The 26737-nt window shown below is 44.5% G+C and overlaps 1 protein-coding gene across 3 annotated transcripts in view; it reads right to left on the bottom strand.

The window, feature by feature from the left end:
• Positions 1-20740, bottom strand: part of LOC147429461 (lipid transporter) — an 81453-nt gene extending 60713 nt beyond the window's left edge. The window contains exons 1-2 of one of the 3 annotated variants that reach the window (XM_086495723.1): positions 20136-20739; positions 19973-20044 (exon numbers count right to left, since the gene is read on the bottom strand). Coding sequence is in view for 2 of the 3 variants with exons in the window: in XM_086495721.1 (XP_086351847.1) it covers positions 19973-20052; positions 20136-20193 (138 nt within the window). In the remaining variant the exon portion in view is untranslated. Of the gene's footprint in view, positions 1-19972; positions 20053-20135 lie in introns of all 3 variants that reach the window. The other 2 variants (XM_086495721.1, XM_086495722.1) reach the window with 2 other exon arrangements.
• Positions 20741-26737: the final 5997 nt, after the last annotated feature.

Raw genomic sequence — 26737 nt, forward strand, 5'->3', positions numbered from 1 at the left:
GCTGGATTTCTATGTTCAAAAACGCTGAAATGGCTGAGTCTTCAAGGCTGAAAAACGTTGTTGTTCATGGCTGAATTTCGCTGGGTTCCCATGCTGAAAACGCTAGGGCTTCTGGGCTGGAAACGCCAAGGTTCTTGGGGTAGTCTTGCTTGAGAAGGTGCCTGTTGAGCAATGCTCCTGCTGCCTCTTCTGTTGTGGAATGCTAGCCTTGGTTTTCTTATATATTATCTTATGGAATTTGCCCTACCCATTTCCCAACAAAAGTCACTTAAATTAATAAGTGAAAAATGTCAAAAATAGGGAAAATAGGTTTAATGCACTGGAAAATGCTCCTAATGGATTCTGATGGTAATGTTGATGGTCGTGCTGTGTGCAACCAGAGGATATGCATCTACTCTAAGTGCCTGGACATGCATGGTCTGCGAACAGACTCACAAAAGTGTCATATCACTTCCTATTCTAGACTGACTTGACTGAACTGAACCCTAGTCATGATGTAGCTTGTCCACGGACACATAGGGTTGGATGTGTCACGTGACACCCCCTCGTTCCTCTTTCCACTCATTGAGAGCGGACCTCGCACTTAGCAGCAAGTCAATTGACGTGTGAGAAAAAGCAACCTTGATGTGAGCGCAAGGCCACCAAGGGGTGTACCTGCAGGAAGAAGTTGAGCTTGGGTAAGAGAAAAGCCTTCTTAAACGCAGATTGCGTACCCCAAGTACCCAAGCGCCCGAGTACCCAAGAAACCCAAATACCCAAGTACACAATGCATGGTCACGAATCGAATATGGAAAAGTTTTAAATGTCACACTTAAGGTCACATGAAAAAAGATTGTCCTAAGAAAGCACCCAAAGAACCCACAGAATCCACATCGTCTGTTAATGCCATAAATAAGAGCACTAATGTGTCCGAAGTTTCTAATGACCATGTAGATGTCTCTCATGCACTGTTATGGTCATGTGAATAGTCAACGCATTATGATCTTGTTTGATTCTGGTAGTATGCATGATGTCATTCGTGACTCTCGTGAATAGCGCTCGTTTAGAAGCTCTTCCAATAGATCCCATGGTGATCCATGCACTCCTCACTCACGTATGAATGTCCTAATGTGACAATCTTAGTTCAAAATGTCGGTTTTCTTCGCAAGTTTGTGGTTTCTCCTCTCAAAGGATGTGATTTGATATTTGGCATCAAGTGGTTTAGAGAATATAATCCACAAGTTAGTTGGAAAGAAAACACTCTCTCTCTCTCGCAGTCGAAGGTGCCGCTCCCATGGTTATTTGTTGTGACAAGAACATTCCGTCTTTGTCATTAATCTCTCACTCTCATGTTTTGAAAGAGGATAAAACACACTGTCCCATAGTCTCTCTCAATACACAATCCCACACTCCAAAAAAGAATCAGTCATTGCATGAAAAGAAACCTCTCTGTGTCATTCATTCTCCTAAGCACGACACACATTTTTTGACTGATAGAGAGTTAATTGTTTGTAAGGATCATCAAGCCTTCAAGTTGCTCCAATCTGTACCGAGTACGCCTTGGGGTGACCGTCAAGCTAGATGGTTCTAGTTTTGTGAGCAATTTGGTGGTTTGATTGATTGTGTTCCTAGTAAAGATAACCCAATTGCAGCTACGATCAGTCACGCAGGACTGATCTTGGCTCTTGAGTCGCGGTCCACAATACCCATTTAGGAAGTATCTTTCCTTCGCTATGAATAGTCAATATGTTTTGTTTGAGACTCTCATTCATGACGGTCTCTTGTATTTTCGTCACCGCCTTTGTGTGTTACCTTCTCATAGGAAAGTCATATTGCAGGATACACATGATTCACTCACGGATGAGCACAAAAGCATGAACAGCACTCTAGGAAAGGTAAACAATTTGCATTCAAGAAATCCACAATGTCAGTCAGTTTTGCATGCTCATTCCTTGGCAGGACACAGTCACAACAAAAGTACTCGCACAATTTTCCATTAAGCGTTGGTATTCTCTTTGTGGTTTGCCAAAGTTGATAGTTTTAGGTCGGAAAGTCGAGTTTAGATTGTAGTTTTGGCATGTACTTGGTGAAAGGTTTGGCACTCCGTCACATTTTCATCTATATTCCATCCGCAGTAATTTCAGAAGCATAGTCTTTTTCCAGTCACTCGACAAGAAACAGATGTGTCTATGATATTGTATTTGAAGTGGTCTCAGGGAAATCTCCCAAAGAAGATTCTTGAAGATGAACCGGAGATCGTAGACGAAGTTGAAGACATGGAGACGAAACAAATTATTCTGCATCGCTTTCAGCGCGGCCCATAGAAGCAAGCATTGCAGACCTTCTTGAAGTTCAAGTATCACGGGACCTGTAACAAACTGATGACGTGTCAAAGCCCTGTAGAATGGAGCCAACTTGCAGATGTTGGCCGAGGGGCCTAAACCCTAAGAAGAACAAGTAACAGAAGAAGTCTTACCAACTTATGGGGATCCCGTCCGATGGGGCCCCAATAACATAAAGAAACTAAAATAAAGCAGGAGCTACGCGCAAAAACTGATGACATGGCAGATTTTCGTACGGATTTTCGTAAATTACGCTGGCAACTTTTTGGCTTTGCTTTTGGACCAGATGCTTTTGAGTTTGAAGGCTTTTTACTGTAAACTGCTTTTGGGGCCTAGGGCCTTTAAATATGAGGTTAGGGCTCATTCTCTGGCATGCTTCTTGGAGAAGGTGCAGAGTCTGGAGTACCGGCTTGTACTGTGCTAATGCAATATAAAGAAATACCGAAAGGGGCGACAAGGTTTGGGGCCAATACTCTCTGGGGTGGAATTTTGCCACTCCGTGTTGCATGTCGTCTCTCTTTCAGTTCAGTTGTTATTAAAGTGCTAAAAGTTTGTTCAGTCTGTTCTTTTCTATTGGCACGTGGCGCCTGTCTTGTGACAGGACCCATGCAATAGAGTGGGCCGGCGAAGAGTTCTTCTATACGAAATCCATACAGCTCGGTACCATTACTTCACCTTGAAAAGGGGGGGATGTCACGTGCACATCTAACCCTATGTGCATGTGGCTGTAACTCCTACTTCTAGGGTTTAGATCAGCCTAGGCAGTGTTCTGGCACCCTTGTGAGCCTCCACGCAGGACGTGCATGTCCAGGCACTTAGAGTAGTTGCATACCCTCTGATTGCACAACCCATTAGCACCGAGCATAAGCATCTCACCACATGTGAAACCCGATTCACCATCTTAGTCGCATGTGAACCCACGCCTATAGTGCACTCAAAAAATTAAGTAACTTATGGCATTCTAAATGAAATCGTGGGGTCAGCTTGAAGGCTGCTCGACCCAGCTTTTGCAACCTATAAATGCAGCCCCTTGGGCGCTAGAAGGGCAGGAAGAGGCAAGAGAAGAAGCGAGTAACCGCAGTACCCGCAGGACCCACAGCATCGGCCTCATCTCCAGCGTTTTCTCCCAGCAGTATCAGCGTTTGGCACCAATAACCTCAGCGTTTTTAGACATCAGCACCAGCGTTTTCAGAATTCAGCCCTTATCCTCGTCATACCCACAGCATTCAGCCACCACCAGCCGTTTTCGGCCAGATCGTCAGCATTTTTCAGCATAGCTTCGCTACAATCACAGTCTCTGCAGTAGCCTTACCAGCGTTTTCAGATTTCAGCCATAAACATCATCAGCGTTTTTCAGTTTTCAGCCCATCGCCGTCCCCGGAGATAGCGGATCAGCCAGAGCCTCGTCCCACTTGCAGATTCTGTCACAAAATGATGACGTGGCATGATTGCCCGCGGACTGACTGTACTAAAAGGTGACATGGCTGATTGTACGGATTTCCGGAATCTGCGCTGACATGCTGACGAGACAAACAGTACGGATGTCCGTGTTTTGCGCTGATAGGTGCTGATTTTTTATTCGACACGACCCGGCGGAGTTCCGTGCCTAGAGATATTGGCCCCAAAGACTGGCGCCCTGTAAGGTGCAGCGGAATGAATGTTGTATTTTCTCAAGATTAGTGATCTTTATTGCTCAAGGTCCCTTTTAGTTCTTAGGGAAAGAGAGAGCTTCCCGTCTTATGGAGAGTGCTATGATCACGAACAAAGTGGTTGCATATTGTGCGTGCAAGTGAATGAGACTGAGAGAAGGAGAGAGAAGAGATACGACACCCGAGAGGTTGTAAAACCCTCCTCCGGAGGCCCCACTCTCGTCGGCGAGAGTGGTCTACTTTGATTGCACAAAGGTGTACAATGCGTATGCAATGGACTAATGCAATGGGACTATGCCGATGACGACGACGGTGATAACGACGACGACTTGGGCTGAAACTGTGGATCTTCTATATGCTGAAATTCTTGGACTGTTTCGGGCTGAAAATGGACTGTTTTCGGGGCTGAAAATGGCTGAAAATGAGCGGCTATGTCGGGGGTCTTGCTGATGGTGAAAACGCTGATGCTGCTGCTTTGTAGGCTGCGTTTTTAGGTGGACAACCTTGGCTGAAAAACGCTGCCACAGCAGGTTCACTAAAACTGAAAAACGCTGGTCTTGAAAACTGAAATCGCTGATGACTTGCTGGCTGCCTAGCGTTAGTGATTGGTTGCAAAAACGCTGAGCATGCAGGGGACAAAAACGCTAAAGCTGAGGTGGTTTGGTCGCGGGAAAACACCGAGGATGGGGCTGATCTGCAAGGGGATTATCGCCAGAAGGTGGAAGCTTCAAAGCGAGGTTGATGCTGTGAAAACGCCAAGGAAGTGGTGGTGATGGCGAGGGTCTACTCCTGGGGGGGGGGGGGGGGGGGGTTTGTACTGCTGAGAAGTTGCCTATTGAGCGGGAAGCTCCTGCTGCCTCTTCTGCCAAAAAGTGCTAACTTGGGTTTGCTTATATATTAACTTAGCAAAATTGCCCTACCTACTTTTGTTGGAAAGTCACTTAAAAATAATAAGTGAAAATAACCAAAAATAGGAAAATAGGCTAAATGCACTAAAATATTCCCCTAATTGATGGGAATTCCGATGATCATGCTGTGTGCAACCGGAGGATATGCATCTATGCTAAGTGACTGGGCATGCACGGTCTACGAATAGACTCACAAAAGTGCCAGATCACTGCTAATCTAAACTTGACTTAACTGACTGAACCGTGATGTGGTGTAGCTTGTCCACGGACACATAGGGTTGGGATGTGTCACGTGACATCCCCTCCTTTTCAAAGTGAGGTACTGGTACCGAACTGTATGGCGTCGAGGGAGATCGCCAACAGCATCCGGAATCCTGGAAGGGACTCTTCGCCAGCCCACTCTGATGTGTGGGTCGTGCGGTACTTGAACTTCATAAAGGTCTGCAACGCTTGCTTCTTTGGGCCGCGCCTAAAGCGACACAAAGTCGTTTGAATCTCCTTTCTTGCGTCAACTTCGTCTAGAGTCCTGCTTCTTTTGTCTTCAAGAATCTCCATGGCTGAAAATTCCTGAAACCATCTCCAACACAAAACCACGAACATACCCATTCCATGTAAAGTGAAGGAAAAAAATTGTGTCGTCTCTAAAGACTGTGTATGCAATGTGGATGAACATAGAGACGGAGTGACAACCCGTTCATCAAACACATGCAAACAATGAGATCGAATCTTTTCTATTTGATCAAAATCAATCAACTGTGGCAAATCACAATGGAAATGCCCATGCTTGGTGCTCATACTATCATGTGATCTTTCGGAAACTGTGTCATGCCAAGGAAGAGACATGTAATGCGACTTTCTTTCATACAAACTTTTCAGCTTTTCACGAAAAATCCGCATACATTCGTGCTCATCCATGAGAGAAATGTGCTCAACATACAATATGTCATGCCTAAGAAAAGGGATCACATAACGATGCTGACTAAAATACAGAAAACCTTCACGAATGAAACACTCGAACAATGCATGCGTATCAATCATGCGAACATATAATACTTCCTGTGATGGTTCTTTGGACCAAGGCTCGAGAGCCAAGATCGGGTCTTCCTAAAGGGGTTCTTGGGACCTAGGCTCAAGAGCCAAGATCGATCCTTCGTGATTGATCGAATCTGCAACGAGGTTAGCTTCGCTAGAAAAAGCATCCACTAACACCTCATCCTGGTGAACAATCACATCTTCTTCATGCAATTCATCATGCTTGTCTTTTTCATCCAAATCATCATGCAAATCATTAGCTTTCAAATCATCATGCTTCTCATAATCGTGCAAATCTTGTGTGTCATGATGTGGAGAAAAAGAGACTAAGAGAGTCTCCTTATCTCGAATCCTTTCAACCTTGTCCTGCATATTAGCAATGAGAGATGGAGAAGAAGAAGTATCCACTCCATGAAAGACAGTAGGAGAATCACTTTTGGCATTGAGAGTTAAAGTGCTAGCCTCCCAATCAACGAGAGGGTTAATTTCACGAAAACCATTTCATGCCTAAAATCATATCACATCCTGAGAGAGGAGAAACAAAAAATCTTCTAGTGAAGGCAGTCTGCTGAATTGCAAACAACACATCAAGGCACTCCTTCGTGATGAGAGCGTCCATACCAGGACGAAAGCCAGAGACCTCGATAGGAGATCTCGGACTAACTTTGAGGCGGGCTCTCTCAACAAGAGAGGGGCTGATCACACCATGCATACTACCTGGGTCAAACAATATGACAAAACGGTGCCCAGACGTACGACCATAACATTTAATGAGAGAATCATCAATAAGAGGGTCCTGAGAAACTTTGGGCACTATCGTGTTATCATTCATTGCATTGACAGATGTAGTGGGTGCTGTGGGTTCTTTAGATTCATTCGATTCAAGCTTACGACATGTTCTTTTTATGTGACTCTTAATGTGACAATGAAAACAACGACCTTCCTTAGAATAAGTGCTTTGTTCTTCCGAAGTGATGTATCCTCCTCCAATTCCTTGTGCTACCTTTTCATCTGGAGTAAGCTTAGGTTTAGCAATTCTGTTAGCCTTACCCTTAGATTCATTGGAAGAATTCTTTGATGAGAGACTATTGGAAGATTGGTTAGAAGAGTTATCATTCTTACTGTTCTTACCGTTTTGAGAAGTCTGCGAGGTACTTGTGGAAGTCTTGTTCTCCTTAGGCTTTCCCTTGTTGTGCTTCATCTCCTAGGTGAGAGCAATCGCTACCGCTTTGTTGAGATCGATTGGATCGAGTACCTCGACATCGTGCTTGATATACTCGTCCAATCCAGAGAGAAAAGCCTCTTTGCGCTCTTCATCCGACATGCGTAATTGGGTACCTAGCTACAAAACACGATTAGAAAAAGACATAACCAACATACCATTTTGCTTGAGAGCTCGCCAATCGTCCTTCAATCGTGCAAGGTACTGAGGTGGCATAAACCGCGCCTTGAGCTTGTCTTGGAAATCAGCCCAACTAAAAGAGGGGCGTGAAATCGTCGGTTGCCTCTAGGTGCGCGGCTAGCTGTGCCTCTTGCCATGCGTGGTACCAATCAATGACATCACCGGCAAGGTACATAGCTGCCGTCAAAACTTTGCTATTGCTTGTCTTCTTAGTTGTCGCAAAATAAGCATTAAATTGATGCAACCAAGAATGAATGATTGTAGCATCCATCTTACCGTCATACTTACTGAAAATCAACTTTTCTGTGACTGGATGGTTGGAATCTGCGTCGTGGCTTGCGCCACTTGACGAACTCCCACGATCTTTGGGTGGTTCGATCTTCGAGGCTAGGACTCGGGCAATCAATTCTTGAGTGCGTAGCTCTCGTCGAGCTTCACGCTCGGTCTCCAAAGCCAATCTACGAGCTTCACGCTTGGTCTCCAAAGCCAATCTATGAGTGGCACGATCGGCCTCCAATGCTACCTTTCGTGCTGCCGCTTCTTCCTTCCTTGGTTCTTTTCTTTCTTTTCTTGCGTCGCGCTCGCGTTCTAAAGCAATGCGCTTGTCTTCCTGTCTATCCATCATGGCCATCATCTCCTTCATCATTGCCTCCATAGGGTCTGGCGTAGATGGCGAAGGGGGAGGGTTGGAAAAATCTCCTGGTGGGGAGAATCCTTCGTCGCCTCTCTCATGCTCATCACCTGAATGCGAAGTATCCATGCCGCTTCGGGTGACGACCATGCACTAGGATCTTGGGGTCTTAAGCTTGCGAGGAACTTGGGTTCTTGAGGGTCTTGAGGTTCTTGAGGTCCTTGATTCGTGAGAATCTTGGGTTCTTGAGGTTCTTGAGTCTTGAGGGTCTTGGGTTCTTGGGGTTCTTGAGGTTTTCTTTCGCTTGCAAATCGCGTTGGAGAAGGATCTTCTCTTCACCCGAGTTCTACTCTTTTCTGCGAGCGCACCCCTTCGCGGCCTTGCACTCACACCAAGGTTGCTTTTTCCAACCTCGCTAAGTGCACGATCTGCTCTCAATGAGTGAAAAGAGACACAAGGGGAGGCTGGACAAGCCCTTCTTTCTTGGGATTCCTGTCACTCTTCAACAAAACACGATTAGGAATCGCCACGCCCAAGTAAACTTGGGTTCGTGCGACCGCAACAAGCAAAAAAAAATTCTTGTGGTTCTTGTGGTTCTTTCCTTGAGTAATGCAGAACACTTGCAAAGCTCTGATACCAATGTAAGGTGCATCGGAATGAATGTTGTATTTTCTCAAGATTAGTGATCTTTATTGCTCAAGGTTCCTTTTAGTTCTTAGGGAAAGAGAGAGCTTCCCGTCTTATGGAGAGTGCTATGATCACGAACAAAGTGGTTGGATATTGTGCGTGCAAGTGAATGAGACTGAGAGAAGAAGAGAGAAGATGTCACGTGACACATCCCAACCCTATGTGTCCGTGGACAAGCTACACCACAGCAGGGTTCAGTCAGTCCGATCAAGTTAGATTAGCAGTGATCTGGCACTTTTGTGAGTCTATTCGTAGACCGTGCATGCCCAGTCACTTAGCATAGATGCATATCCTCCGGTTGCACACAGCATGATCATCGGAATTCCCATCAGAATCCATTAGCATCAGTTAGGGGAATTTTCCAGTGCATTTAACCTATTTTCCTATTTATTGATATTATTTTTAAGTCACTCTCCAACAAAAGTAGGTAGGGCAATTTTGCTAAGTTAATATATAAGCAAACCAAAGTTCACACTTTCTGGCAGAAGAGGCAGCAGGAGCTTACCACTCAACAGGCAACTTCTCAGCAGTACCCCCCTCAGCATCAAGATCCATCGCCATCCATCTTCCCCCATCTGGCATTGGAGTCCCCCCCCCCTTCTGGCGTTAGTTCCCCAACAAGACAGCCCGTCCTTGGTGTTTTCCCGCGACCACTCACTTCAGCCCTGGCGATTTTATCCCTGCATGCTCAGCGTTTTTTCATCAAATCACTAACGCTAGGGAGCAGTAAGACCTCAGCGATTTCAGCCTTAAGTGCAAGCGTTTTGGAGCCGACAGGACCTCAGTACAATCAGCGTTTTCATCATCAGATGCAGCAGACCATCCGCAGCCGGTAAGGGTTCATTAACGCTTGCAAAACCAGTCATTTTCAGCAAGAAGGTTACTGCTGTCGCAGCGTTTTTTCAGCAAGAAACTTCCATCTAAAAACGCAGCCAAAAAGCAGAATTCAGCAGCGTTTTTGTTCCTAATATCAGCCCGGCAAAGACAATAAATTTCAGCCATAGAACCAGCCCGAAACATCATTTATCGGTCCACTACATTCGCATTGTACACCCTTTGTACAATCAAGTAGACCACTCTCGCCGACGAGAGTGGGGCCTTCGGAGGAGGGTTTTACAACCTCTCGGTGTCGTATCTCTTCTCTCTCCTTCTCTCAGTCTCATTCACTTGCACGCACAATCCACTCACTTGTTCGTGATCATAGCACTCTCCATAAGACGGAAAGCTCTCTCTTTCCCTAAGAACTAAAAGGAACCTTGAGCAAATAAAGATCACTAATCTTGAGAAAATACAACATTCATTCCGTTGCACCTTACATTGGTATCAGAGCTTTGGAAGTGTTCTGCATTACTCAATGAAAGAACCACAAGAATTTTTTTGCTTGTTGCGATCACACGAACCTAAGTTTACTTGGGCGTGGCGATTCCTAATCGTGTTTTGTTGAAGAGTGACAGGAATCCCAAGAAAGAAGGGCTTGTCCAGCCTCCCCTTGTGTCTCTTTTCACTCATCGAGAGCGGACCGTGCACTTAGCGGCCGGCCAATCAACGTGAGGTGGGAAAAAGCAACCTTGGTGTGAGCGCAAGGCCGCCAAGGGGTGCGCCCGCAGAAAGGAGTAGAACTCGAGTGAAGAGAAGATCCTTCTCCAACGCAATTTGCAAGCAAAAGAAAACCTCAAGAACCCCAAGAACCCAAGACCCTCAAGACTCAAGAACCTCAAGAACCCAAGATTCTCACGAATCAAGGACCTCAAGAAGCCAAGACCCCCAAGAACCCAAGTTCCTCGTGAACTTCAGAACCCAAGAACCCCAAGAACCCAAGTTCCTCGTGAACTTAAGAACCCTAGACCCGCAAGAACCCAAGTTCCTCGTGGACTTGAGAACCCAAGACCCCAAGAACCCACAAGAACCCACGATTGCAGAATGGTCATCACTCGAAGCGGAATGGATACTTCGCTTGGAGGTGATAAGCATGAGAGAGGCGAAGAAGAATTTTCCCCACCATGAGGGTTTTCTGACCCTTCCCCATCTACGACACCGATTGCACTAACTCCAATGGAGGAGTTGAAGCTGTTGTTTATGGAACAGAATTTACAACGCGAAGCAAGAAATGCAACAAGAATGGCAAAAATGAAACGCAGACAAAGCAGAAAGAGAAGCAGAAAGAAAGGCAAGAGAAGCAGAAAGAGAAGTAGAAAGAAAGGCAAGAGAAGTAGAAAGAGAAGCAGCAAGAAAGGCAAGACAAGAACAGCGCGACCGACACATGCAAGAGTTCTTGCGACTCTTGTCTCCAGTGCCAGCACCGATGCAAGAGATTCGGGAAAAGGAGACTCTCTCAGTCTCTTCTTCTCCAAAGCATGATACACAGGATTTGCATGATTGTGTGAAGCATGATGATGATTTGAATGATAATGATTTGCATGATGATTTGGATGCCAATGATTTGGATAACAATGACAAGCATGATGATTTGCATGATCAAGATGTGATTTCTCACAAGCATGATGATTTGCATGAAGATAATGTGATTGTTCACAAGGATGATGTGTTAGTTGATGCTTTTTCTAGCGAAACTAACCTCGTTGTAGATTCGATCACACCAAGAATCCATCTTGGCTTTCGAGTCGAGGTCCACAGATCCCCCACAAGAAGATTTGCTAGATCCCGAAGAACCGATCTTGGCTCTCGAGCCTTGGTCCAAGGAACCATCACAGGAAGTATTATGTGTTTGCATGATGGATACGCACGCATTGTTCGAATGTTTCATTCGTGACGGTTTCATGTATTTTAATCAGCATCGTTATGTGATCCCTTTTACTAGGCATGACATATTGGATGTTGAGCACGTTTCTCTCATGGATGAGCACGAATGTATGCGGATTTTTCGTGAAAAGTTGAAAAGTTTGTATGACACGAAGTCACATTCCATGTCTCTTCCTTGGCATGACACAGTTTCCAAAAGAGCACATGATAGTATGAGCACCAAGCATGGGCATTTCCATTGTGATTTGCCACAGTTGATTGATTTCCATCAAACAGAAAAGATTCGACCGCATTGTTTGCATGTGTTTGATGAACGGGTTGACACTCCGTCTATCTGTTCATCTACATTGCATGCACAGTCTTTAGAGAAGACAAGATTCTTTTCCTTCACTTTACATGGAATGGGTATGTTCATGGTTTTGTGTTGGAGATGGTTTCAGAAATTTTCAGCCATGGAGATTCTTGAGGACGAAAGAAGCAGGACTCTAGACGAAGTTGAAGCAAGAAAGGAGATTCAGAAGACTTTGTGTCGCTTTCGGCGCGGCCCAATGAAGCAAGCATTGTAGACCTTTATGAAGTTCAAGTACCGCACGACCCGCACATCAGAGTGGGCCGGCGAAGAGTCCCTTCCAGGATTCCGGATGCTATTGGCGATCTCCCTCGACGCCATACAGTTCGGTACCAGTACCTAACTTTGAAAAGGAGGGGATGTCACGTGACACATCCCAACCCTATGTGTCCGTGGACAAGCTACATCACAGCAGGGTTCAGTCAGTCCGATCAAGTTAGATTAGCAGTGATCTGGCACTTTTGTGAGTCTATTCGTAGACCGTGCATGCCCAGTCACTTAGCATAGATGCATATCCTCCGGTTGCACACAGCATGATCGTCCGAATTCCCATCAGAATCCATTAGCATCGATTAGGGGAATGTTCCAGTGCATTTAGCCTATTTTCCTATTTATTGGTATTTTCACTTATTATTTTTAAGTCACTTTCCAACAAAAGTAGGTAGGGCAATTTTGCTAAGTTAATATATAAGCAAACCAAAGTTCACACTTTCTGGCAGAAGAGGCAGCAGGAGCTTCCCGCTCAACAGGCAACTTCTCAGCAGTACCCCCCTCAGCATCAAGATCCATCGCCATCCATCTTCCCCCATCTGGCATTGGAGTCCCCCCCCTTCTGGCGTTAGTTCCCCAACAAGACAGCTCATCCTTGGCGTTTTCCCGCGACCACTCACTTCAGCCCTGGCAATTTTATCCCTGCATGCTCAGCGTTTTTTCATCAAATCACTAACGCTAGGGAGCAGTAAGACCTCAGCGATTTCAGCCTTAAGTGCCAGCGTTTTGGAGCCGACAGGACCTCAGTACAATCAGCGTTTTCATCATCAGATGCAGCAGACCATCCGCAGCCGGTAAGGGTTCATTAACGCTTGCAAAACCAGTCATTTTCAGCAAGAAGGTTACTGCTGTCCCAGCGTTTTTTCAGCAAGAAACTTCCATCTAAAAACGCAGCCAAAAAGCAGAATTCAGCAGCGTTTTTGTTCCTAATATCAGCCCGGCAAAGACAGTAAATTTCAGCCATAGAACCAGCCCGAAACAGTCATTTCCAGCCACCAAGAAGATCCCAGATTTCAGCCTAAGTCGCCGCCGTCACCACCGTCGTCGTCATCGGCATAGTCCCATTGCATCAGTCCACTACATTCGCATTGTACACCCTTTGTGCAATCAAGTAGACCACTCTCGCCGACGAGTGGGGCCTTCGGAGGAGGGTTTTACAACCTCTCGGTGTCGTATCTCTTCTCTCTCCTTCTCTGAGTCTCATTCACTTGCACGCACAATCCACTCACTTGTTCGTGATCATAGCACTCTCCATAAGACGGAAAGCTCTCTCTTTCCCTAAGAACTAAAAGGAACCTTGAGCAAATAAAGACCACTAATCTTGAGAAAATACAACATTCATTCCGCTGCACCTTACAGAAGAGATACGACACCCGAGAGGTTGTAAAACCCTCCTCCGAAGGCCCCACTCTCGTCGGCGAGAGTGGTCTACTTTGATTGCACAAAGGTGTACAATGCGTATGCAATGGACTGATGCAATGGGACTATGCCGATGACGACGACGGTGATAACGACGACGACTTGGGCTGAAACTGTGGATCTTCTATATGCTGAAATTCTTGGACTGTTTCGGGCTGAAAATGGACTGTTTTCGGGGCTGAAAATGGCTGAAAATGAGCGGCTATATCGGGGGTCTTGCTGATGGTGAAAACGCTGATGCTGCTGCTTTGTAGGCTGCGTTTTTAGGTGGACAACCTTGGCTGAAAAACGCTGCCACAGCAGGTTCACTAAAACTGAAAAACGCTGGTCTTGAAAACTGAAATCGCTGATGACTTGCTGGCTGCCTAGCGTTAGTGATTGGTTGCAAAAACGCTGAGCATGCAGGGGACAAAAACGCTAAAGCTGAGGTGGTTTGGTCGCGGGAAAACACCGAGGATGGGGCTGATCTGCAAGGGGATTATCGCCAGAAGGTGGAAGCTTCAAAGCGAGGTTGATGCTGTGAAAACGCCAAGGAAGTGGTGGTGATGGCGAGGGTCTACTCCTGGGGGGGGGGGGGGGGGGGGGGGGGGGGGGGTTGTACTGCTGAGAAGTTGCCTATTGAGCGGGAAGCTCCTGCTGCCTCTTCTGCCAAAAAGTGCTAACTTGGGTTTGCTTATATATTAACTTAGCAAAATTGCCCTACCTACTTTTGTTGGAAAGTCACTTAAAAATAATAAGTGAAAATAACCAAAAATAGGAAAATAGGCTAAATGCACTGGAAAATTTCCCTAACTGATGCTAATGGATTCGGATGGGAATTCCGATGATCATGCTGTGTGCAACCGGAGGATATGCATCTATGCTAAGTGACTGGGCATGCACGGTCTACGAATAGACTCACAAAAGTGCCAGATCACTGCTAATCTAAACTTGACTTAACTGACTGAACCCTGCTGTGGTGTAGCTTGTCCACGGACACATAGGGTTGGGATGTGTCATGTGACACGCCCCTTTCGGTATCTTTTTGTATTAATCTGCAACTCAAAGTACAAGGAGTGGGAGGGGTCACACTCTCAAACTCTGCATCCAGATGCTCTGCAGAGTAGGAGCCCTGCCCACTAATTTATAAGTTTACAAGGGATGCTAAAAGCAGAGTCCCAAAAGCTGCCAATTAAAAGCATTCAAAAATAAAAGCAATTCATCTCACAAGCTTGCTTGGTAAAATAAAGCAACTTGCGTAGATTTTCAGCGAGCCGTGCGCAGAAGAAAAAGCATTCGTATTGCTGCCGTAGAACGCGGAATTCCGTACAACCATGCCAGGTCAGCATTCCGAGTTTTCCACCACAAATTGCGGGCCTGCCATGTCAGCATTGCAGCGTGCTTTTCTTTCCGGGACTACCAGCGGGGGTGTGTGTGCGCGCGTGCGCGCGCTGCTGGCTGCAACGTCACTGGTTTGTGACATACCCCCCTCTTGAAAGCATTGTAATCGCCCTCGATTACACCTGCAAAACAGACAGAGGCCATAAACTGTCTAGCATACATTGACTGTTAGTACCGATGCACTAGGAATAGACATCTAGCACATGTACCGATCGACAATCACATCATAGGACATCACCATGACAAATCACATTCAAAAATTCATTCGGATCTTAGACCATGATTAATCGGCAACGTATTTAGCAATCGCATCTCGGGACCGCATAGATGCTCAATTAACTAATCCTTATTGCAATCACGTCTATCAAGATCTTTCAGACCAAAATGCTACAGTCATTTCGTCTATCAGTTCCTGCACTTAGACAAGTCAAGAACAATCAGTATCATATTATCGGGAATTCCAATTTCAAAAGTCATACAGCACAATACTGTCAGCTCACAGTATCCCTGAAACTCAAAAGCGACATCAATGACTTTAGTATCAAAATCATGGCAATCTATTGACAAAGGAGTGGAGCGACTCCCCTCTTGTGCATACCCACTGCACCAAATTCTGCCCAACTGAGTTCGGGGTTCAATTTTGGAATAGACTATGCTAAACCAAATGCTTCACGGTAAAGGTTCACAATCTGAAGAGTATCTGCCAGGTCCTCCTGCTCCATCCACTTCGCATCCAATGCAGGATAGTTCTTGAATTTAACCAAGAACCGCCTTATCATTTTACCTTTTACCTTTCGTTCTTTATGTGCCAAAATCTATTCTGAAACGAGCATCTCCGCGTTTTCCTCCCTTCAGGTTGCTCATCAGGCTCCCCATCATCGATCACATCGCCTTTAAAAGGCTTCAGGAAACTCACATGAAAAGCATTGTGAATCCTCCAAGTATCGGGCACCTTGAGTCGAAAGGAGACATCATTTATCTTTTCGGAAATCTGGAAAGGTCCATAGTATCTCATGCTAAGCTTTGGAAAAAGCCGCTCCTTTCCCTTTTTCTTTCTCAAGCGTGCCTTCTCAAAACGTAAGAGCACCCAATCGTTCTCCTATAATTTCAAATCGCGAGATGTCAATCTGCTGCCTTTTTGCGTCTTTCGTAAGATTTCTGCAAAGCCTCCTAGACCTTGGCAAAAGCCGTGTCCAAGTCCCGCGTGTACTCGTTGGCTTCAAAAATCTTATCTTTCGTGCTTAGGAAGGGTGGAACCTTCGTAGCACCTTCAATAATCTCAAATGGCGCCTTCCCCGTCGAAGAGTGTATCGTGTTATTGTAGGCAAATTCCACCAAAGGTAAATACTTTTCCCATTGAGTCTTCTGATCCGAGATGTAAGACTTCAATAAATCTAGTACCACTGAATTAGCAATCTCTGATTGCCCGTCAGTCTGCGGGTGGAACGATGATGAGAACTGCAACCGCGTGCCAATGTTCTCCCAAATAGCCTTCCAAAACAAACTTGTGAATCAGGGGGTCTCTGTCAGAGATAATCGTATCAAGCATGCCATGTAATCTGAAGATCTAGGCCACAAACACTCTTGCTAAGTGATCCGGCTTAACTGTTTTCTTCAATGGAATGAAATAAGCTTGCTTGCTAAATCTATCAATAACAATCCAGATACCATCGTGACCACTCTGTGTTCTCGAGAGATCAAAAATGAAATCCATTGCAATATTTCCCCAAGGGCGGCTGGGTATGGATAAAGGTTGTAACAATCCCTGTGCTTTATGCCTGTCCAACTTGACCTTCTGGCATACCAAGCAACTGCGTACAAAATCGTCCACGTCCTTCTTGAGTCTAGGCCAAAAGAAGTATCTCTCCACACCTTTCAAGGTGCTAGCAATGTCGCAGTGACCCGTAAGAGACGGACAGTGGCATTCAGTTAGAACCTTTTCCCTCAACGGCTGTGTAACACACAACATGGTTTTCTTCATCAAGTAGCCATCCCGAATGGTATATCCCGCTACTATCTCCCCATTCCGTATCCGAGTGAAAATATTTGCAAAATCTATATCTGTAGAAACCAGATACCTTCGGGTAAATATTTTCTTGAAAGCTTGCCAAGTCCTTGGAGTGTGCGGCTTGGTAGCTATAGACTTTCACCACTGCATGGCACTCACTGCCTTTGAGAAAAACAGCAGCTCAAAACAAATATTGGATCCTTCTCTTGCAAGTGATCTTTTTGGCTTATGCCCTGTAAGACATGAGCAGTGAAGATGGGAGCAAGCTCGATGCGCGATGAAGTAAGGGTGGGAGTGGCTAATAAGCCCGGGGCCCGAGGTCGGAACCCCAAGATACTTCAAATAAAATTCCAATAGTCTCTGGTTTTCTCTGTCTGCTCTTTTGTAGGACCAGTATGCTTTCACAAAAGCACACGCCTGATGCTCTGATACCACTGTCACAAGACGGGGCACCACGTGCCAACGGAAAAGAACAAACTGAACAGACTTTTAGCGCTTCAATAACAACTGAACTGAAAGAGAGACGACACGTGACACGGAGTCGCGAAATTCCACCCCAAAGAGTATTGGCCCCAAACCTTGGCACCCCTTTCCATGTTTCTTTATATTGCATTATCAAAGTACAAGCCGGTACTCCATCCTCTACACCTTCGTCCAGAAGCATCCCCGAAAATGAGCCCATGGCTTCATATTTTAAGGCTCTAGGCCCAAAAGCAGTTTACATGAAAAGCCTTGAACTCAAAAGCATCTAGTAGAAAAGCATCTTATCCAAAAGTTGCAAACACAAATTACGAAAATCCGTACGGTGCCACGTCAGCGCCTGTCAGCGCAAATCACGAAAATCCGTATAGTCTACCACGTCAACAGTCAGTGCGAAACGCGGAATTCCGTACAGTCTGCCACGTCAATAGGCAGCGTGAAACGGGGGATTCTGTACAATCTACCACGTCAGCAATCCAGTGCGAAATCCGGAGTTCTGTACAGTTTGCCACGTCATCTTCCTCTACTACTTCTGCTTCTTAGGGTTAGGCCCTTGGCCAAGATCTGAAGGTTGGCTCCATTCTTCAATGGCTTGACACGTCAGTAGTTTGTGACAAGTATTGGGGTACTGAAAGTATTGAGGTACTACAGGGTACTGAGAGGCGTTGAGGAACTGATGGGTTTTGTATCGGTGACGATAATAACGACGACGACAAGGTACTGAAGGTACTGAGGTATTGCGGGGTACTAAGAGGTGTTGAGGTACTGATGGGTACTGAGGGGTACTCAGAGGTATTGATGGGTTCTATGTCGACGACGATGACGACGATGACGAGGTAATTCTAACTTATAGACTAACTGGCCAAGAGGAAAAGACATAAAAATTGAGACGTAGATCTCTACGGACCAACCCACAAATCCGGGCATCAAGTGAACGTATTTTTATAAATGAAATATTGGATCTATAAGAGTGAGGGTTTTCTCGTTGGAGACATTTGAGTACTTAAAATACTAGTGCATCATTCAAGAATTGATCTAATGCAAAAACAACAGAAGTGATCTGATCCGATGCAAATTGCAAAACATAGGATCCCTAAGCTTTTGAAAGTTGCACAAAACAAAGCCTTCAAGCTCGTAAGAGTCGAAGACCGCTATCATAGTCACTTTCCAAATGGCATAATTACTCCATCCCCCGGGTTTTGTCCCTTTGGTCATTCAGATTGTAGACCCTAGTCTAGAACACTTGTACATATTCTTTCTACATCGTGCATTAGAAATAAGGAACTTGCTACCAATGCTCAATGCTCACAAAATCAGATAGAAGACATACGGGTTTAAGCTATGGTTTGCCCAGAATAAATCTAGTCTTCAATGTCAACAATTGTGCTCCATCAAAGAGAGCAGGATGCACATGAAGAGGCAAATAAGGTCAAGTACCACCTTCCTCTTCGTGTGCCAATTCCTCATCTTCGACTTCCTCTTCTTCAACAGCCTCTTCCTCTTCCTCTTCCTTTGATAGGCACTGACCCAGCTTTTGCAAGTCTCCCAAAAGCAATTGCAGACAATAACTGGCACCCAAAAGCCCAAAAGTGAATGACTTGCATCGAAAAGCATACAGCATCAAACTACCACATCCGTACGGATTGCTATGTCAGCAGCCCGCAAATCGCACCACAAATTTCCACCCAGTTTCCCACGTGACTCACCTCAAATTTTCGCCTTCTCTTTCAGTCCAGCAGCTCTTGCTCCCCACTTACGGTCTGGTCAAGTCATGACTCATGCCATGTCATCACTTTGTGGCAAGGGTCTCACGGGATCTCAACAACACGGGTCGAACCGACTCTGCAACAATAGGAAAACACCTACTGTGGGGTCGCCTTGAACCTGCAAGAGAAGGGAAGAGACACCAGGGCCTCTAGGCTACTACACCGATAATGGAAAGGCAAAGAGAGGAGTGCTGGTAGATGCCAAAATCGCTAGACAGAGAGAAAGAGGAGGGGGGGGACAATGTTCCAAATGGGCGTCCCCCCACCCCTCATATAAAGAGCAAAAAAGATGGCTGCCTGCAGACTCCCCCAAAATCACCACAAATAGGAAAAATGGGCGGCGCCCCTGCAAACTAACCAAATATGGTCTTGATCGGGGATACACAAAGACGCAAAACACACTTTGCAAAAAGTACACGACCGGGCATACATGGCATATGTGTCCCACCGGAGAGAAACTACCTCAACACAGGTCATGAGCATAGCCACAAAATAGCCACCACTCCCTACATCCCGCCCTTGGGAGATATTGAGGCTCTGGCAGCTCCGCCCAAATGAGGAAATAAACTCTTAACAACTCTTTCCACAAGTCCTTCTACACGAAAGCAAAGTCATCCTTCTACTGAACCCAATGCAATGCAGTCAACCTTTAACAACACCACCTCTTATCACTCTGAAACAAATATAACCTGCACCAGGGAAGGGCCACACTAGACCACCCCATTAAGATTGGTAAAAACAACACTGAAAAAATGAATGATGTGCATGGCCAATCAAGTTTGAGCTCATAACCAAAGCCCATCATTTCTACTCAAGCTCGAACATCGCCATAAGACATCGAAATCAAAACTATTCAAGCACAATTTATGACACAAAATCATGCAATTAGATTGAGAAAGTTTTATTTTACCGCATAATCTTCCTGTGAGAGACGCCGGGCAATTAAGAGGTTCAAAGAAAATGAAAAGACTCGGGAAGTAACCTGCGAAACTGAACAAGTGAGTGAATTCTTAGAAAGAATTCAAAACATCCGAAATAAACCTCAATGAGACACCACAAATTGAAGCACTTACTCATCAGATGGTAAAATGTGTGGAGGAGGGCAGAGCTCCCCTCTTGAGGAAAAGCCATCTTTACTTGGTGGGCTTTTCTTCAAATGAGTCCTCACAATCGTCCACGTAACTCAACCATTAGCCATTAGATTCAAAAGAGCTCCAGACACATCAAGCGTTGCAGCACTCACTGTTAATGATAATGTTAACCAGCGCAGCGCCGACTAAAGTTCAACTGCCTGCGTCAGGGCTATTAATGAATCAACATTAACAGTCGCTAGTGCAGCCTGGAGTAAATACGTTAATAAGCTGCGTGATGCAAGGCTTTTAGCCCCTCAATCAGCGTCAACTGCGGTCACCTCCATGCATACAGCATCGACTAAATCTTTTCGTGCAGAGCATATATAACTGTACTTTTTCCTGACAAGTTAACCCAGACACCACACAGCAGCACCCTTGTGTCAATCACCGCCTGCGTAATTCTCGTTCAACACCCGTCATTGGTAACAACCAAGCTAAAAAATCTCATCTCTCTCTCTCGTTTGGTCTGCTGTTGGAACACTGCAAACTGCACCACTCCAACTACGAGCGGTTCTTGAATTTGTCGAGCTGTTCCATGCTCTTCCTCCAATTTGTTTAAGGGAAAATTACCAAAATACCCCTCTAATTTGTGGAAATTTCCAAAATACCTCTCAAATTTCAAAAATTCCCAAAAATACCCCCAATATTTTGTCACAAATTCCCAAGATTCCCTTCAAATTTTCCAAAACTCCCGAAATACCCCTGGTTGTGAGATTAAATTTCTCCAAAGATAACCAGATTTGTAAAAGAACCCCTCAAATTTCAAAAATTCCGAAACTACCCCCAATATTTTGTCACAAATTCCCAGAATTCCCTTCAAATTTTCCAAAATTCCCAAAATACCCCTGGTTGTGAGATTAAATTTCTCCAAAGATAAAAAAAATTTGTAAAAATACCCCTCAATTTTCAAAAATTCCCAAAATACCCCCAATATTTTGTCACAAATTCCCTTCAAATTTTCCAAAATTCCCAAAATACCCCTGGTTATGAGATTAAATTTCTCCAAAGATTAAAAAAATTGTAGCTTTTCATAAGCAGACTGATTGTCTATCAATACAAGATATTAAAAACTAGAATTTGAGTGGGTTATGTAGGCTTCAGAGATGAATTGCTTTATTATTTTTAGACATAATTGCCTTTTTTTGCAAGGTAACATGTGACAAATTACATGCTAAGCACTCAAACATGGATCTCGATTGTCAAAAAGAAATAAAGATTAGAAAATCTTGAGCAACCCAACCAAAATAGATACAAGGGTATTTTGGGAATTTTCACAAATTAGAGGGGTATTTTGGTAATTTTCCCTTTGATTAAACAGCAATTAATTATTAATGTCTTACACATTTTGAAAAGGATGAATCTTGAGAGATCCTGGACCTCGTTGCATAACAAAATCATTTATAATTTACAATGACTCTAAAGATCACCAAACTTATTGAAGATTAGCGCCAAACTACACTTTGCATGCGGCCGTGCATAAGGAGGATATGCCATGTAAAATTTGGTCATAATGACAGAGGTCGTGCATAAGGAGGGTATGCCATGTAGAATTTGGTCACAGCAATCCTGGTCCTTGCTTGTGGCGCCCACAAACACACACATACCTAATCACTTTGAATTTGTTTTCCTATGGAATCTATGGCTTAAAGTGAGTGGATTTAATAGGAAGTATTACAAATCACCTTCACACTCTTCCACTAGACCACTACCCTGGCATACATCCTTGCATGGCAGGTATTAAGTCAGGGCTATATCAAAGAAGGAGACCTACCACCTCTCCCACATCGCCCCTTACTCCCACCACCCCACTCTGCGTGAGTAAACCACTCCCGCCTACATGAAGATCTATAGATCTATATGAAGGTTGCAGCGTGGGATATTGAGAGCTTGAGTTTGCAAGACTTTTTGATTGGACCATACTTCCCTAACCATCTCAATATGGAGCTTCCCAATCAGGTCTAGGCATTCATCATAGGATTACTTCCCCTTTAAATTTCTTGCCTTAAGCTATGGCGAACATCGATAACAAGTGTCCTTCATTAATGACACTTGCCTACCAATTCTAACTCTTTTTTGTTGTTGGTTGTGATTGTGGGAGGTAACATTTGAAGGACTTACCATATCTTGCATGTAAGTGGTTTAATGGGAGTGTTTTCTCTTCCTTGATTGTACATTGCCCAAGTTACACATGATGAATATACATTTTTTGGACTTTTTTACCTATGGATGATTGTCTGTGTTATGCTCTAATGGTTGAATTCATCCTACACACACTAATGGTCTTGGCAGCCTTCCAAGCTGACCAAGATCCTTTGTTAAATTTCTGAGTTTACATAACCTTTAATTCTCCTATTACAGGATGTTCCTAATTCCTGGCATGAGGATCTTATAAGGTTGGGCTATTCTGAGCAATTACCGATTGTTGCATCCTTCATACAAGGCCTTCTTCTCTATATCAGAGACCCTCTTTTCCATACTACTATCATTGAGCATGATTTGGCATGTCTCACTACTGGTGCAGGTTTTGAGAGTATGCTTCTAGAACTCTACTATGGACATACCCGCTTGGCTTTGCATCTATGCATTAGCCAAGGAAAACCCGGCACTGGCTATTGATAAAGTTAGAGAAATTAGTGACATTATCCCCAACATCACTAATGAGGATACCAGAAAAAGGAGGGAATGGTGGGAAGGATCACCTTCTATCATGAGAAGATTTATGGAGATGCATGGGAAGAAGCTTAGGAATGACCCTTTGGTGAGACAAAGGAAGAAGGGCATGTTGCAGGGTGCCCCCATGTTCATCCTCTCACCACCCTCTAACCCCATGAGCAACCTAATACCTGACGAATTGGATGAGGAGGAGCAAGGCAGTCAAGGAGGAATTTGTTGTTGCAGGGGCAGCTTTGGAAAAATCTTCAAAACCAATGGAAACTTATACTGACCCTTTCATTCCACATAGACGGTTGGAACCTATGTTACATGGCACTCATTAGAAAGTTTGGGGTTTTGGCAATTAAACCCTACTTGCCCCCATCAATGAGAAATTCTTACTTACCCTTCTCAATGATAAGGACAAAGAGGCAGCAAGAATTGGCATGCAGCAAATCCTCATGACGATTTCTTCAAATATCATTGAGCCCTATCTTATTGGATGTCCCTTCACCATGGTGCAGTTTGAGACACAATGATGCCCCATCAATCTTGGGTGTGTCTTAGGAGTTAAAGGTGTTATATCCCTAACTGGGAGGGACCCTATCTATACTACACAGCTATGGAACATTCACCGCCCCTTCATCAAATGTGGTTGTGATCTCAATGGTGAAGGAGATCAATGCAGAGACGGCAACGTTCTTTGGTTTGATCATGCTCTATGGCTAATAATGTTTGAAGTTGCTTCATTTTTTCCAGTTGACTCTGTCCACCCTAAAATTCCTGAAATGGGTGTCTACTGAAGAACAAGAAGGAATCAAAGCACTTCTCATTCACCATATGTATAGGGAAAGGCTCCAAGTATATATCAAACAAGCTGCCTTATTCCAACAAACCCCTCTTGATGCTCCAAATAATGAGATGGAAGCCTTCCTTCAAAAAGCTGTGTTGCCTACCAGAGAGTCTCGCTTTGACTCTAGGCATGGCAAGAGAGGACGAGTTGACCAAGGAAGAGGTAGACCGAGGAAGGGTCAAAACCCGAGATACTTAACTCAACCACCTACTACCCCCCCTTGGAACCCAGTATTCTAACCCTTTGAATCCTCAGCTAGTTATTCTACTATTAGCCGCCATGTGGCACAAGCTACCAAACCATCCCCTACTACCCCTTGTTTTACCCCTACCCCTACTGCTACTTCTCGTGCTTGCTCTGCTATCACCCCAGGATGTGTTCTTAGTGCTAAGAATTTGATGTATTTCTAATGATTGCAGGATGTTACCAAGGATGAAGTTGGTAGATTTTGTCTGGTATCAAATCAGCCATCCAAGTGTTATACCTTCGTGCATCTTATCTACAGAAATGCCTTTATGGATGTAAGGTCTATCCATGCCTTTTTGGCCTTTTTTTGTATGGATTAGATATTCCAACTAATGAGCTATGGGACAAACTATGTTTTGCCTGGTCCTTTATGGACCCCATTAAACTACAGATATGCAATGCTAAGGAAGTTTTTTCCACTACTGAACTACCTCCATGTCAGTGCAATGATGCTACCCCCGGTTATTTGAGCAGTCTAAAGCATGTACTATTTTTTAATCTCAAGTACATTGATGATCAAAATATGAGAAGCATTCTCATGAAAGGGCTTAATCATATCCCTTCCCAACCTTTGTGCAAACATATTGCCATAAATGAACTCTCGATATGTTTTTCCAACATAATTAAGAGTGGCATTTTACCCCTACCTCCCCATCTTCAAGAAGATAGGATTAAAAACCTATTTTGGGCATACTGTGAAACTACACTGCCATCTAAACACTCTACAAAAATGATTGCCCCTATGGATCAACACATTGAGGCCCTCAAAAGCAAATATTTTATTACATGCTTGGACAAAGCTGCCAATAACCCTGTCTTCATATGTCCAGCCTTCATGACTCAAGAAGCCAAGAAGAGGCTAGCAGAATCTGATTTTCCGCCCATTAATATGCCCCAAACTGACATTTGCAAGCAATTGGTGATTTCCTCACCAAGTATCAATTAAAAACCTCTCTCCTTTACCCTACCTAATGGCTATTTATAAAGCCCATAAAAACGCCTTTAGGTGGATCACATGTGGGTCTAATTGTTGTTTTTCGGAGGTTTCTTTGCTCTTAGCATGTATTCTCAAAACATGTATCCCATGCCTAAAAAATAGGGCACACTCACTCAACCATTTCCAAGTAAGTGTGCAAGTGGAAACTGGTCGTAGCAACCTTACAAAAATCAGTTATCCTTTGACAAAAGACAAGTCCTAGAACTGAACTCTTGGCTGATTAACAATATGTACATCCAATGTTATGGGAAGATTTACAGGCAGATTAATGGATCCCCATGGGACTTGCATGCTCTTTCATTTGGTGTAACCTTTACCTACATGCATTGGAATACAACTACATTAACTCAGTCCTAAAAGATCCTCTTCATCGGCACGAGTTCACCATATCGTCGTGCTCTTCTTCTCGCACTCTCTCTCGCATCGCACTTTCGCTCGTACTCCTTCAACTGGTATCAGAGCTCAAATCGAGGCTCGGGGCAGCACTGTAGGAGGCTAGAGTCACCAGCTCAGATTGGAGTGAAATTTGACAGGCAAAGACACGGACCTAAATCTTGTGGGGGCGCCCAAAGGGCTTGGTGTGCTTAGAGTTTCATTCTAAGGTCATCTCGGTCACCGTTCGGCTTCGACAAAGGTCTGCGCAAGCCATTTTCGACTACGTGGTCTCGGCGGGTGTAGATCCTACTCTGCAAATTTGGGGTTTTCGGACTACGACTGCAGATGCTGAGGATATCGACACTCCCAGAGTGTTGATTTGTGGCTGTCTACACATCGAAGGACGACTCACAGTTCTTGGAAAGGAAAGTTGTGATGATACCTTTGCCTTCGAAAAAAATGGTATTTCTGTCATCTATGGAGAGGCAGGGAGGATAAATGGGGATGGTGATAGTGAAATACCTCGGTTGCTCATTGTTAACCCAAAAAATATCATCAAAGAACGTGAAGGGAGTTTTGAGATGGAGCATGTCACATACGACACGGGCGCATCTACACACAGACTATAGGTGACATCCACTAGTTCATCAGGTAGCTGTTTGCTGCTTGATATTCCAGATTTCATCCTGACATTGCAGGTACTTCCACATGGGATGTATTGTCAAAGATGATGTATGTCTGTTGAGGGTTTGCTGGCTGTGAGTCACGCAGCAAACAACCGCCGTAGCGGTTACAGCATACAGTGGGAAATTTGTGGATGTATGACTTTGTGGGAAGTCTATGTATTGTCAGATTTACTGCAGCCTTTGTTGAGGGTCGAGTGAGGTTTTATTGAGCTGGGGGATTCTCGAATGTTGAGATCCTTTCGGTGATACAGGTCTTGGAGCGATCCCTCGAGCACCCTTACATAGGCAGCTAGGATGTATTGACTGTGAGTTAGACAGTTGGGATTGCATCTTTGCTTTACTGCCGTTGAGGCATTGTCACAGTCTATGTTTACAGGACAGTGAGAGACAGTACAGGTGCAGGACAGGTTTACCCACACCAGAGCCATTTTACAAAGGAGACGCTGCCGAAATTTATGCAGAATCTGAAGCTTTCTTGGTTCATTTGACAGGTTGATATTGGTTCAGAGGTCAGTTTACAGGGGAAACTCTGCCGAATTTTTCCCAGGAAAGTAAACCACTGTGAAGCGTCGCTATGGCTGGATCACAGGACACTTCTCTTTACAATATCAAGAAGCTGGATGGAACCAATTTCCCATTGTGGAAGTAGATTTGGCACGTGTTGGTACAAAAGAAGCAGATAAAACCTATAAAGCTCAAGGGGATAAAACCAGAAGATATGGACAAAGATGAA

Source organism: Adiantum capillus-veneris, chromosome 22, assembly GCF_014529385.1.
Source record: "Adiantum capillus-veneris isolate H3 chromosome 22, ASM1452938v2, whole genome shotgun sequence".
Taxonomy (NCBI): Eukaryota; Viridiplantae; Streptophyta; class Polypodiopsida; order Polypodiales; family Pteridaceae; genus Adiantum; species Adiantum capillus-veneris.